This window comes from Somniosus microcephalus, chromosome 3 (assembly GCF_052327205.1).
Source record: "Somniosus microcephalus isolate GS21.2 chromosome 3, FLI_Smic_1.0, whole genome shotgun sequence".
NCBI classification, from domain to species: Eukaryota; Metazoa; Chordata; class Chondrichthyes; order Squaliformes; family Somniosidae; genus Somniosus; species Somniosus microcephalus.
Window position 1 is genome coordinate 350,037,359 of NC_140989.1, and position 11,419 is coordinate 350,048,777.

Sequence of the window (11,419 nt, forward strand, 5' to 3'; positions counted from 1 at the left end):
TGACGCCTCATTACCTGTCTTGCTCGGCATGTGGGGTCAGGTTAGCTTTTCTTTAATTATTAGAGGGATATGGAGGTGTGTGAAAGGACACGCGTTTGCTCGACTCTTTTCTCTGTCATTGAATATATTTTTAAAAAATGACGGAATTATCTTACTTAAAAGTTTTCAAATCGTTTGCCAGCATTGGTTGCCGGTGGTCGCCAGAGCCTGCCGGGACACGGTTAGAATATTACAGCAGCGTTCGACTAGCTCGTATATTCAGAGCACGACTTGGATTGGAAATTCAGCCCAGCCGGGAGTTTTTCAAATTCATTATCGGGTTAGCAACATTTAGCTTTGAAAAATGCAATATCCCCAAAGCATACAATTAATAATAATTAGATTATTAGCATTTAGCAAATTTAACACAAGTATATATATTTTTTTGGTACATGGTTAAGCTGAATAGACTGCATATCTGTGGTTCTGTATTGTCTCGGCGGAGCTTGGGCCTGTTACCGAATTAGCGTTTTAAAATTAAGTTAATAGCGTGGACATGCTGTTTTTCATAATTAACAATAACATTTAGATTTTTTTTTAATTGTCAGAAGCTGCTTGCGTAATGATTAATATTCAGAGAACAATGAATAAGCTAACAGTAATAAACTTGGCGAAAGGAAGAACTTGAAGTTTGAATTGTGCTTTTCTCTCAACCGAAGTAACATATATTACAAACTTTACCATATAAATCCATTCAGCTATTAGGTACTGCAAATATATTACTTCTCTTATTATTTAGTTATACTATGTATCTCGCCAGAGCGTTTTACAGTCCTTATTTCAGAAACTGATTATCGCATAGATAAAACGAGCAAACTAAGCTGTTCAGGTTGGATCAGGACGTTTACCAAACCTCAGTCTGTGTTTATTGGGCACACTGCATCAGTTAGCGCCACCCAGCAGTCACTGAGGAAATCGCAATTCCATCACTTAGGAGCATCTTTTGGAATATGCAGGGTTTTATTCTTCTGAAAGGCACATGGAACTCCAAACCATCGTCAACACCTTCACTGAAGCATACGAGAGCCTGGGCCTTACACTAAACATCCGTAAGACAAAGGTCCTCCACCAACCTGCCCCCGCCACACAGTACTGCCCCCCATTATCAAAATCCACGACAAGGCCTTGGACAACATGGACCACTTTCCATACCTTGGGAGCCTACTGTCAACAAGGGCAGACGTCGACGACGAAGTCCAACACCGCCTTCAGTGTGCCAGTGCAGCATTCGGTCGCCTGAGGAAGAGAGTGTTTGAAGACCAGGACCTCAAACCCGGCACTAAGCTCATGGTCTACCGAGCAGCAGTGAAACTCGCCCTGCTGTATGCCTCAGAGACATGGACCATGTACAGCAGGCACCTCAAAGCATTGGAGAGGTAGCACCAACGCTGCCTCCGCAAGATCCTGCAAATCCATTGGCAGGATAGGCGCACCAACGTCAGTATTCTCACTCAGGCCAACATCCCCAGCATCGAAGCTTTGACCATGATCAGCTCCGATGGATGGGTCACATTGTCCGCATGTCCGATACGAGACTCCCAAAACAAGTGCTCTACTCGGAGCTCCGGCATGGCAAGAGAGCCCCAGGTGGGCAGAGGAAACACTTCAAGGACACCCTCAAAGCCTCCTTGACAAAGTGTAACGTGCCCACCGACACCTGGGAATCCCTGGCCCAAGACCGCACAAAAGTGGAGGAGAAGCATCCGGGAAGGCGCCGAACAGCTCGAGTCTCTTCGCCGGGAGCAAGCGGAAGCCAAGTGCAAGGAGCGCACGTCAACCCAAGCACCCCACCCACCTGCCCCTTCAACCACCATCTGCCCCACCTGTGACAGAGACTATAGGTCCCAGATTGGACTCATCAGTCACCTGAGAACTCATTTTTAATGTGGAAGCAAGTCATCCTCGGTTCCGAGGGACTGCCTAAGAAGAAGAAGACATGCCACACATCAATTTCAGACATGATCAGCTAAGAACGCATTTTTACCTTCAGGAAGTGTCCATGGGATGTGGCTTTGTCTTTTGTATGATATTAACAAGTACTAATAGTTGATTGCGGCTGTGTTAGGAAGGGGTTAGGAACACAGGCGCTATGTACGCCAAGAGGCTGGGGATATAGGTGCTATGTCAGGAATACAGGCGCTATGTACGCCAAGAGGCTTGGTATTGTTTTCTTACAAGTGCTGAAGATAGGAATTATACATCTAGTATGCGCCATAAGCAAATTGTTTTATGTACTAAAGACAGCATGGTGCCGTACATCCGATCACACTAAATTAAAATCATATAATGTAACATTTACGTTTTCTTATAAGAACCAATTAATCGCAACTATTTTTGAGTAAACAGCGAAGTGATATTTCCCTGTCTTAAAAACAGCACAACTGCCAATAGGTGCAGAAAATAATATCGGGCAAGTAATGCTCGTTACAGATCTTTGCACGAATAGGAAGTGTCGGAGTCACACACCTGTCTGTAAATATCAGAAACGGTCTGACCTGACCTATCAAACCATAATATTGTAGTGTTGGATCATGTCAGAAAATAGGAAATAAGCTGGACTGAACTTTTAAAGGACTTCGAACAACTTCTAATGTTAGATGACACACAACAGGTGCGGTGTACAGGCTGTATCTGTCTGGCATGCGTATACAGTGCGATTTGTTGCAAATGAGATATTTTAAGTGTTGTTTTTATAATACAGAAACTCTGTCGGCCATTAGAGGCCCAGTAGAACTTATATCCTCTTAAGCGTTTTGTTTTGTTTCTAGATTATACTTTAAATACTTTAAGAACAAACTTTAAAATATCGCAGACAACAAAGCACCAAACATTCTATTTATTTTATTTCCATCATATTAATTCCTATCCTTTTCTTACCAAGTAAAAGGAAAGACAGTTATACATTTCAAGTGTTCATTTTCGCAGAAAGCTACACAGGTACTAACAGTTCTGATATATACATGTATTTACTGCTTGTACAGATACATCTATAGAATCTAAAACGTGCTCAAGTACCAATCAAAACCCTAACCTGTAGGAAATATTGTTTTAGTAAGTCCAGTGCTTGCTTACAACGGTTATTTTTATTGTCCAACGTAAAGTGGGTATCTGTCCATAACGCGTTTCACACAAAGGTGATACATGTACACGGGTATCTAGGATCTATGTGCACCGATATACAAGTTAGTTCATCCCAAACGTGTACCATATTTGTACATGGTGTTCAGATCGAAAGTTGTGCAGGCTTTGTATTTATCGATTTCTGATGCAAGCTTATAGTTTTTCAACCGCCTAATTTCTATGCTAACTGTTGCACAATTTAAAGTTTGCAAATGTACTACTTCGGCATGTCCTGTCAACCTCTCGTTACCATTTAGATGAGTTTGACATTTCATCGGGCACTCTATCCAAAACATCTAGCCCAGTTGTTCATTTGTATATCACTCAGTTAAAGATCATAATAAATAATATTGCAGTTAAAAATACGATGGTTTCAAATACATCTTGAATTAATTTATTGAGAGCTGATTGTGAAGTTTGCATCTGCAGGTTCACTCTGCGAATTCGGCCAAGGAGGTTGGGTTATGTGCTCGCGAAGATTCAGTAACCAGCAAAATCAATCCTACAGGCGCTATTCAGTTTCTCCAACTCGTGGATGAAATAATACAACCACTTGTACAATTATTTATGCCGAAATTTTAAACATTGATTTCCCCCCACCCCCCCCTTCCCCTTCATGCCTATGAATATTCGTGGGTGTAAAACTCTTCGCTTTCTCTGTATCCGCCTACGTTTTGCTATTTGCTTATATCAGAAATGTAGAGGTTCAATGAAAACCCAACCTTCAGACGTACTACCTATGAAACCGGTGCATTTATTTACAATACTGCACAAGTGTTGCACAAACCGAATGATTTCATCATATTAAATATATGAACATTAGGTTAAAAATGATACTTTTGAAACAAGAAAGGTACAGACCTCTATAGGTATGTGTCACATCACTGCAATAATACAGAAAACAGTAATCAACTTGACCTGAGAGTCGGCCTGGGCCAGTCTTTTTAAAAGGGGTTGGTCCGGTGGATATCCAGAACAAGGAGCTCGGGCGGCAAAAAGGCACATCAGAGAGTAGTGTTGGACTGCAACAGATCCCTCTCATTATGTAACTCTTCAGAGAAAGGAGAGATGGAAAACTGACTGAGGTACGCTACTCATTCCATTTTAAAATCGTAGAACAATGTGTGAATTTACCCTTTTATGTTTTGTTTACATATGTATAAGTCCTTCGTTTAAATATTTTCCACACGCCATACAGCTATAGCAATTAAATTTCTCTTCACGCAACCAACCTGTCTATATTTCGGCTGTATATGTGTTTAGATCGTAGCTAAAGTAATACACACAGGCTATATTTATGCAGCTGCAATAAATGCTCAGCATTACATAGAACGTCTTCGCGATCTTGTATTACTTTAGAAGAGTTGCTAGACGTGATCAATATCTTTCCTTTTAAATATGTATTAACACTACAGCTAGTTCTCTTGTCTCTGAAGCATGGGAGCATTTTTCCGTGAGATTTTTAAATTGTCAAGAGAGAAAAAAAAAAGATTCGGTAAACCGACAAAGACAATAAAAATGTATGTTACCTTGGTCGGAAAAGTCCTTAAAATGAAAAGCTGAAGTAAAATCCAAGTCCTGAAAGTTTGAATCATTCATTAGCACCTTATAATTACCCTGCTAATTAGGCTGACACAGTACTTAATCATGAGTAATACGCCGTCATGTCATTGGCACTTCCCATTATTCTGACATTCAACAAGACCCAGGTTTCAGGCCGTACTGAAATTAACACAAGTTGATACACTCTGAAACACCAGTGGAATCATTTCCAGTCCCCCGGCGGATCCGCAAAAAAATATATTTCTCTTTTCTCGCCAACAATGCCAGAAGACGCTTTGGCGGAATCGCGCGATTATGCTTCAAAAACAATTAACTTCGTCCAAGACTGTTAAAGACAATGCAGGGTAAAGCACCGCAATAAAAAAGGAGCATTTAAACGCACACATGCACGCACACACATGAACAGGATCGACGAGTAGAGTATTGGGGGGAAAACACACGCACGAAATTAAGGCAATGGAACAAATACACCAAGTTGCACAATGATATGTTATTTAAATGTTCTGCAGCTTATGTTTCACGAACGACCTTAACATTTGTATAAATAGGAAAAGAGTCAAAGCGAAGAGAATGATATAGGATGTTGCAGCGTTTCAAGTTGAAGGATAACTACAAGAGCTGCTTGTTTCGATCACTGCTGCCTCTTGCAAGATGTGCACAAGATTGTAGCATTCTCCTCTGATCATGCAATGCTTGAGTCAGGGGTAAACAAAACAAAAATAACATTTGTTTAGAAAAGCGAATAATTTCCCAGTCACCCACACTGTAAACAATCTTTACTTTGCATTGGCATTAAACAGGCTTAATTGGTGCTGATGGGGGGTAAATAAACAAAGATTAAAGTGATCATTCGCCGGGGCAGAAGATTATGCAAATGAATATATATTTATTTACGATGTAGTATGTTGCATTTACAGTAGGAATTTGTGTAAGATGGCCGTTTCCGATTTACTCCCTAGATTTTAAATTGGACGATTTAATATATATAACAAGAATAGTTTCAATTGTGTAAATGGACCTATTGTTCCTGTGGTTTTATTCGTGATTCCCCCTTTTGTTTTAGAATATGCCAGGCTATGGTAATAATGGTTGAATAAACGATGCAATCGCAGCATTTTAAATATATATATATATATACATTTTAAATGAAAGCTATATTTTGGGGAGTGTAGCTTTGAATGCTGCAGACGCTGGCGGTTGACTAAAAGAGCATCTCGGGCTCGATCGCCTGCTCTAAATTGACAAGATAAAATACGGCCTGTCTGATTGGCTTGTTGCTTGTAACGTCAGCCTGTTAGGCATTAGCAGACCAATGGGCGGAAAGAGTAATAAAATATGCGCTGGATTATAATAAGGAAAAAAATATGACACTCTGCAATGGCAGTGACGTCAGGTTAGGAAGCAATTGTCGCCCAGCTCAAGCGATTACTAGCTAAAGAGAGCGTGGTGTCTCGGAGTTATCCCTGCTTCATCCCGCCACACCTCAACTTCCAACAAAGTTGAATAACTAGCGCAAACGTCGTGGATTATCCCAGACTTTTTTTTTCTTGCAAATTCCTGATGTATTAATTTTTTTTTTAAAGTTTGTTTTTTGAAAACCAAATCTGTGCAAGGCTATCTTTGTCTAGCCAAGTTTATAGCACGTGCGAGCTTACATTTTCATTTTGTTTAAAAAAAAATTCTCTGATGCTTCAGAAGACAGCAAAAAAGAAACGGTTAGTCCACACACACACACACACACTGATTGCCAACGCTTCTCCTTTTTGAACAGCCTCATCGCAAACTCAATTAAAGTACTGGTTGTGATGAAGACGCGCTCTTAAAATTCTAACCAACCGCGATGGAAGGATCCAGCGGGTCTAGCTTTGGAATAGACACTATTTTGTCCAACAGTTCCGGCAGTCCTGTGCTGGTGAACGGTGATTTTCGCCACGGTGACAACAGGACTTCAGATTTCAGAAATCAGGCCACCCCGTCCCCGAGCTCGGAGATAGACACTGTGGGGACGGCTCCCCTATCGCCGCTCTCCATGGAGCCGCACCAAGAGCAACATCTCGGCCCGGACAACCTCCATCCCCATCAGCAGCAAAGTTTGCAACAGCAGCAGCAGCAACAGCAGCAACAGCAACTGGCAGCCGGCAGCTCCGGCCCCAGGACTTCCACCTCCTCTTTTTTAATCAAAGACATTTTGGGCGATAGCAAACCGCTGGCAGCCTGCGCCCCTTACAGCACCAGCGTCTCGTCACCCCACACCCCCAAACCAGAGGCAGAGTCCTTCAGGCAAAAGACAGAACCCGAAGAGTGTAAAAACCGGGACAAGCTCGACAAACGAGATGACACTCAAAGTGATAGCATCAAATGCAACGGTGAGTCCGCCTGTCTCTTGTGATTTTTTATATTATTATATATATATATATATATATCGGTGCTGCTTGTTTTTGGTAATTTGCAACTAACAGTTTTGCAAGTGCTACAGACATATGTAACGCTGCACACTGACAGCTTTAGGTGGCATGGAGGGAATTGTCAAGGCTTTCAAGACATATCATGAACAAAAACCGAGAGCTTCGTTTGAATAATGTTTGGGACGCTTCAGAGGTTACAGTCCTGGCTAATGATGCTTATTTGTTTCGTTCAGGGGTTCTTTAAACATTTGCTTTCGACTGGTGGCGTGTCGCTGTCACCTTTGTTTATTCTTGTTTTGTGCCGAGGCACTGAGACTAGTAAATAGACTGTACTGTATATCCCACGCCTTTTCAAAACTACTGAGATTGAACGCATATGTAATTGCGAGCCGGCAGCACACGGGAGCTGTTCATATTCAGGGCAATGCTAACGTGGGTTGCAAAGACAGGCAGGCCTAGTTATTTTTTCTCTCTCGCTAAATTATCGTATCTTCTCGCTTTTATCGGTTGTAATTAGGATATGGGAAGTGCAGAAATGCACCCGCAATTATTCATACAACGAGGGGATTATTTAATGCACTGAATTACACGGAATCAGCAATTTTAGAACGCCAGCCGATTTTGATGATTTTTTGGTGGGGAATATACACGGATTGATATAATTGGTCCTTTCCCCGCGACAGTTAACATGCTAATAGTTTATAATGACTGTTATAACAAGTATACAATAAAGGAAAATGTGCGATCAATAGAATGATCTTTTTTTATATACTAAATCCGCTTTAATATAAGATGATCACTTGCCAAACACTTCTAATGATACTTTATCACCATCAGCCATCTCCCGTTGTTGTAAATTGTGTGTAAATGAAAAAAACTGGCCTTATTTTTATAATTCATTCAGTGATTACTATTAGCATAATAGAGAGGGGGGAAAAAAACAGATGTAGAGTCTGGTCTGGCGATTTTTATGCCCAAACCTCCCCAGTGGGTCAATTAGAGAGATTATTGTTTTTCCTGCAGGGGAGATCATGGAGCGCTGCAAAAACTGGTACAAATAGAGATGGATTGACATATCGATTTCCCAGCATTTCAGGAAAAACTCAAAGTTGACAAATAGTATCCGGAATTCTTAAAGCCATCAGCCGGACGTGTATCCCTATCGAAAGATTCGAAACACACTGAATCAGTTACAAGTTTAGTTCTCGTTACTATTAAGGTCGATGGGTCGGCAAATAATTACATTTAATTTTTCTTTTTGCATTTTAAATACACGGGCTTTTTGAATTAATTAATAGATTTAAAATCGGCACAAATATTGTGCTATAAATTGGAACTCTGTGAAAGGCACGCAAACGGCTATTTTGCACATGCAAATGATATGCAAAATTGTACGGGGAAATTTGAACTTTTTTTTGCAAATAAGGTTACAGGATGCTTCTCAAACTAACATTGCTGTTATTGGTGCTGGGCACTTGGATTCATGCGCTGCGATTATATCTCGTGTTAGGAACAAAAGAAGAAGGCGACCGTGAAATAACGAGTAGCCGGGAAAGTCCTCCTGTGCGGGCGAAGAAGCCTCGGAAAGCGAGGACGGCCTTCTCCGACCACCAGCTCAATCAACTGGAGCGCAGTTTCGAGCGCCAGAAATACCTGAGTGTCCAGGACCGCATGGATCTGGCCGCGGCTCTCAACCTGACTGACACCCAGGTCAAAACCTGGTATCAGAACAGGAGGTACGTGAGACGTACTGATACAATCATTGCCGCAATCTGTGTACATCGAAACGGTGCTGCCCACAATCTGTGTATAATCTGTGTCGGTATATTATAGAAACTTATCTTATACAAGATGGCACATATTCTGCTTTAAACAGTCAGGCTGTAAAAGTATTTCCACCCTGAAGATAAGCACGCTGCACTGAAATAACGGTGCGAACTATTGACAGCACCAGAAATGCATGGACACTAGTCAGCTGCTATGCACAAAAACAAACGGAAACTGTGCTCCAGAAGCGGATTTCTTTTTGCACTGAGAGCGAAAGGGAGAGGTTCTAAGACAAACACAAGGAATCCATGAACACTTCAAACATTTTCAAAATAGTTCCTGTACATCTTCAAACTTTGCAAGCAGAGTCCAATTTTAGCCTTTAGGTTTATCAGATGGAGATTGGCTTATTTTTTTTAATGATCTTATTTTAAAAATGCGTTTTATATGTTTCTGTAAAGCAAAGGATGTGCATTGAAGTGGAGGCTTTCAGCTACTGTTTAAGATCGCAGCTATATTTTCGTGAAGTGTGTTTATTGTAAATGCATTTGGGCGCATTTGTTCGATTTTAAAAAATAGTTTAATTTGAAATGTTCTCAAATTGTACGTTAAACATCTACGTTTAGAACGCAAAGAAAGGCCATTTTTTTCACCGAACGCAATTCTGTTTTAGTTATAAGATATTCCGATATCTTCGTCCATCCTCGGCTACTAAAACAGGATGCGAAATTTTGCTTTGACCGCAGTTCAGTGTAACTGGAGTTGAAAATGGGCGTCCAGTTGCCATCCATGCCACAGTTTTTCTGTCTCATTACATACAGTTTTCAGCCATGCTAACTCTGTCAGAAAACATTAACCTCAGCTGTTCCCAAATCTAAACACGGTTTAATGCATTATACTTTTTAGCCTTTTAGCTTATTATTCCAATCCGTTTTTGTTAATTGCTCAGATAAAGCTTTGCACAGCGCGCATGCACACTGAAGACATTTAGCTGAAGCAGTCTCCTATATTTGCCTCGGAGCCATGCATTCCCACCTTACTGTGGGTCAATCTGGCATTAACATTTCAGTTGCTTATATTTACTAATTTGGCTTGCAATAAATTAACATACCGAGCCGCTCAAAATAGGTTTAATGCTAAGAATGGCTTGTGAGTTGCGAAGATTCGTCCTTTTTAATACACATTTATTGGAGCTATTTGTTTTTAAGCATAATCTAAAATATTCAGAACCTCTCTAATTATATAATCAATCTGTGCACAGCTTCAATTCAGTATAAGAAGCGCATTTGAAACCCCCAGATAAATGCCATTGCTGGGTATTTTGTGCTCTGCGTTGCCTCTTGTTACACCATGGTGTGGAGATGCCGCCTCTTTCATTTCACTTAAGGGTTATTTGCACGGTGTTATTTACAAAGGCCCCCTCTAATTGTATTCTTGGCTATTTCTGCACTATTTCAGGACGAAGTGGAAGAGGCAGACGGCGGTGGGACTGGAGCTGTTGGCCGAGGCCGGAAATTACTCCGCTTTGCAGAGAATGTTCCCATCTCCCTATTTCTACCACCCGAGCCTACTCACTAACATGGACACGACGGCGGCGGCAGCCATGTACATGTACCGGACTCCACCGCCTCACCCCGGACTGCAGCGACCGCTCGTCCCGCGGGTCCTCATCCACGGGCTCGGCCCGGCAGGACAACCTGCACTCAATCCCCTGCCCAACCCCATCCCCGGCACACCACACCCCCGGTGAAAAACAGAGAGGGGGGGGGGTGTTGGGGTGGGGTGTGTGTGTGTGTGTGTGGAAAAAAAACACAAGACTGTGGAAAAGCCGCTAAGAGGGACATAAAACGGACTCTGCTCTAATGTAAGAGAAAAGAAGAAAAAAGGTCAAGGCTAATGGACTTGGAACTTTGCACTGATTTCTCATGACCTTTTTATCTGAACGTGGCATGCACCAGAATAGTAAGAAGTGTACATTTCGAGGACTGGGTGATTTACGCGTATTTATTATATGTCGTCAGAGAAATCCGGGTTGAAACTATATAAACATTAGTAAAGTACATACAGATTTTTTTTCTCATTTTCATGCAGTCTTTTCAATCAAATAAATACTTAGATCAAGTAAACTAGTGTTTTATTTCGTAGTTTGGTTTCTGTCTTTTAAGTTAAATGTAAAAAAAAACATTTAAATAGACTGTATTTAATAAGGCAATATATAACATGTAATAATTATTTATGGAATAGTGTTGCGATTGAAAGGACATAATTGGGTTGCTGGTGAGATTTGATTCTAAAAGGTGAGCCAAATGGAAAGTTTCCAGCGAGATGCAAAGACTAATTGAAAGGGGGCTCTATGGAAAGCTGGGTTACGAAGCTCCGGTTAATTCGCCGAAATAATATTATGACGTGAGTTGAAATTGCGACAAAAAAATAGTCAGCGACCAGGCTGCTTTCCGCCATCAATTAGTTCGGCAAAGTTTGGAAATTTCATTTGGGGAGGGAATCTTGTGATCCAGATGCAAACA

The 11,419-nt window shown here is 41.2% G+C and overlaps 1 protein-coding gene across 1 annotated transcript; it reads left to right on the forward strand.

The window, feature by feature from the left end:
• The first annotated feature begins 5,765 nt into the window (after positions 1-5,765).
• barhl2 (BarH-like homeobox 2) lies at positions 5,766-11,088 on the forward strand. Its single transcript, XM_085983387.1, has 3 exons — positions 5,766-7,088; positions 8,638-8,863; positions 10,353-11,088. Exons 1-3 carry the CDS (start codon positions 6,563-6,565, stop codon positions 10,642-10,644), a joined length of 1,044 nt encoding a protein of 347 aa, XP_085839513.1. The 5' UTR covers positions 5,766-6,562; the 3' UTR covers positions 10,645-11,088.
• The last annotated feature ends 331 nt before the right edge of the window (positions 11,089-11,419 follow it).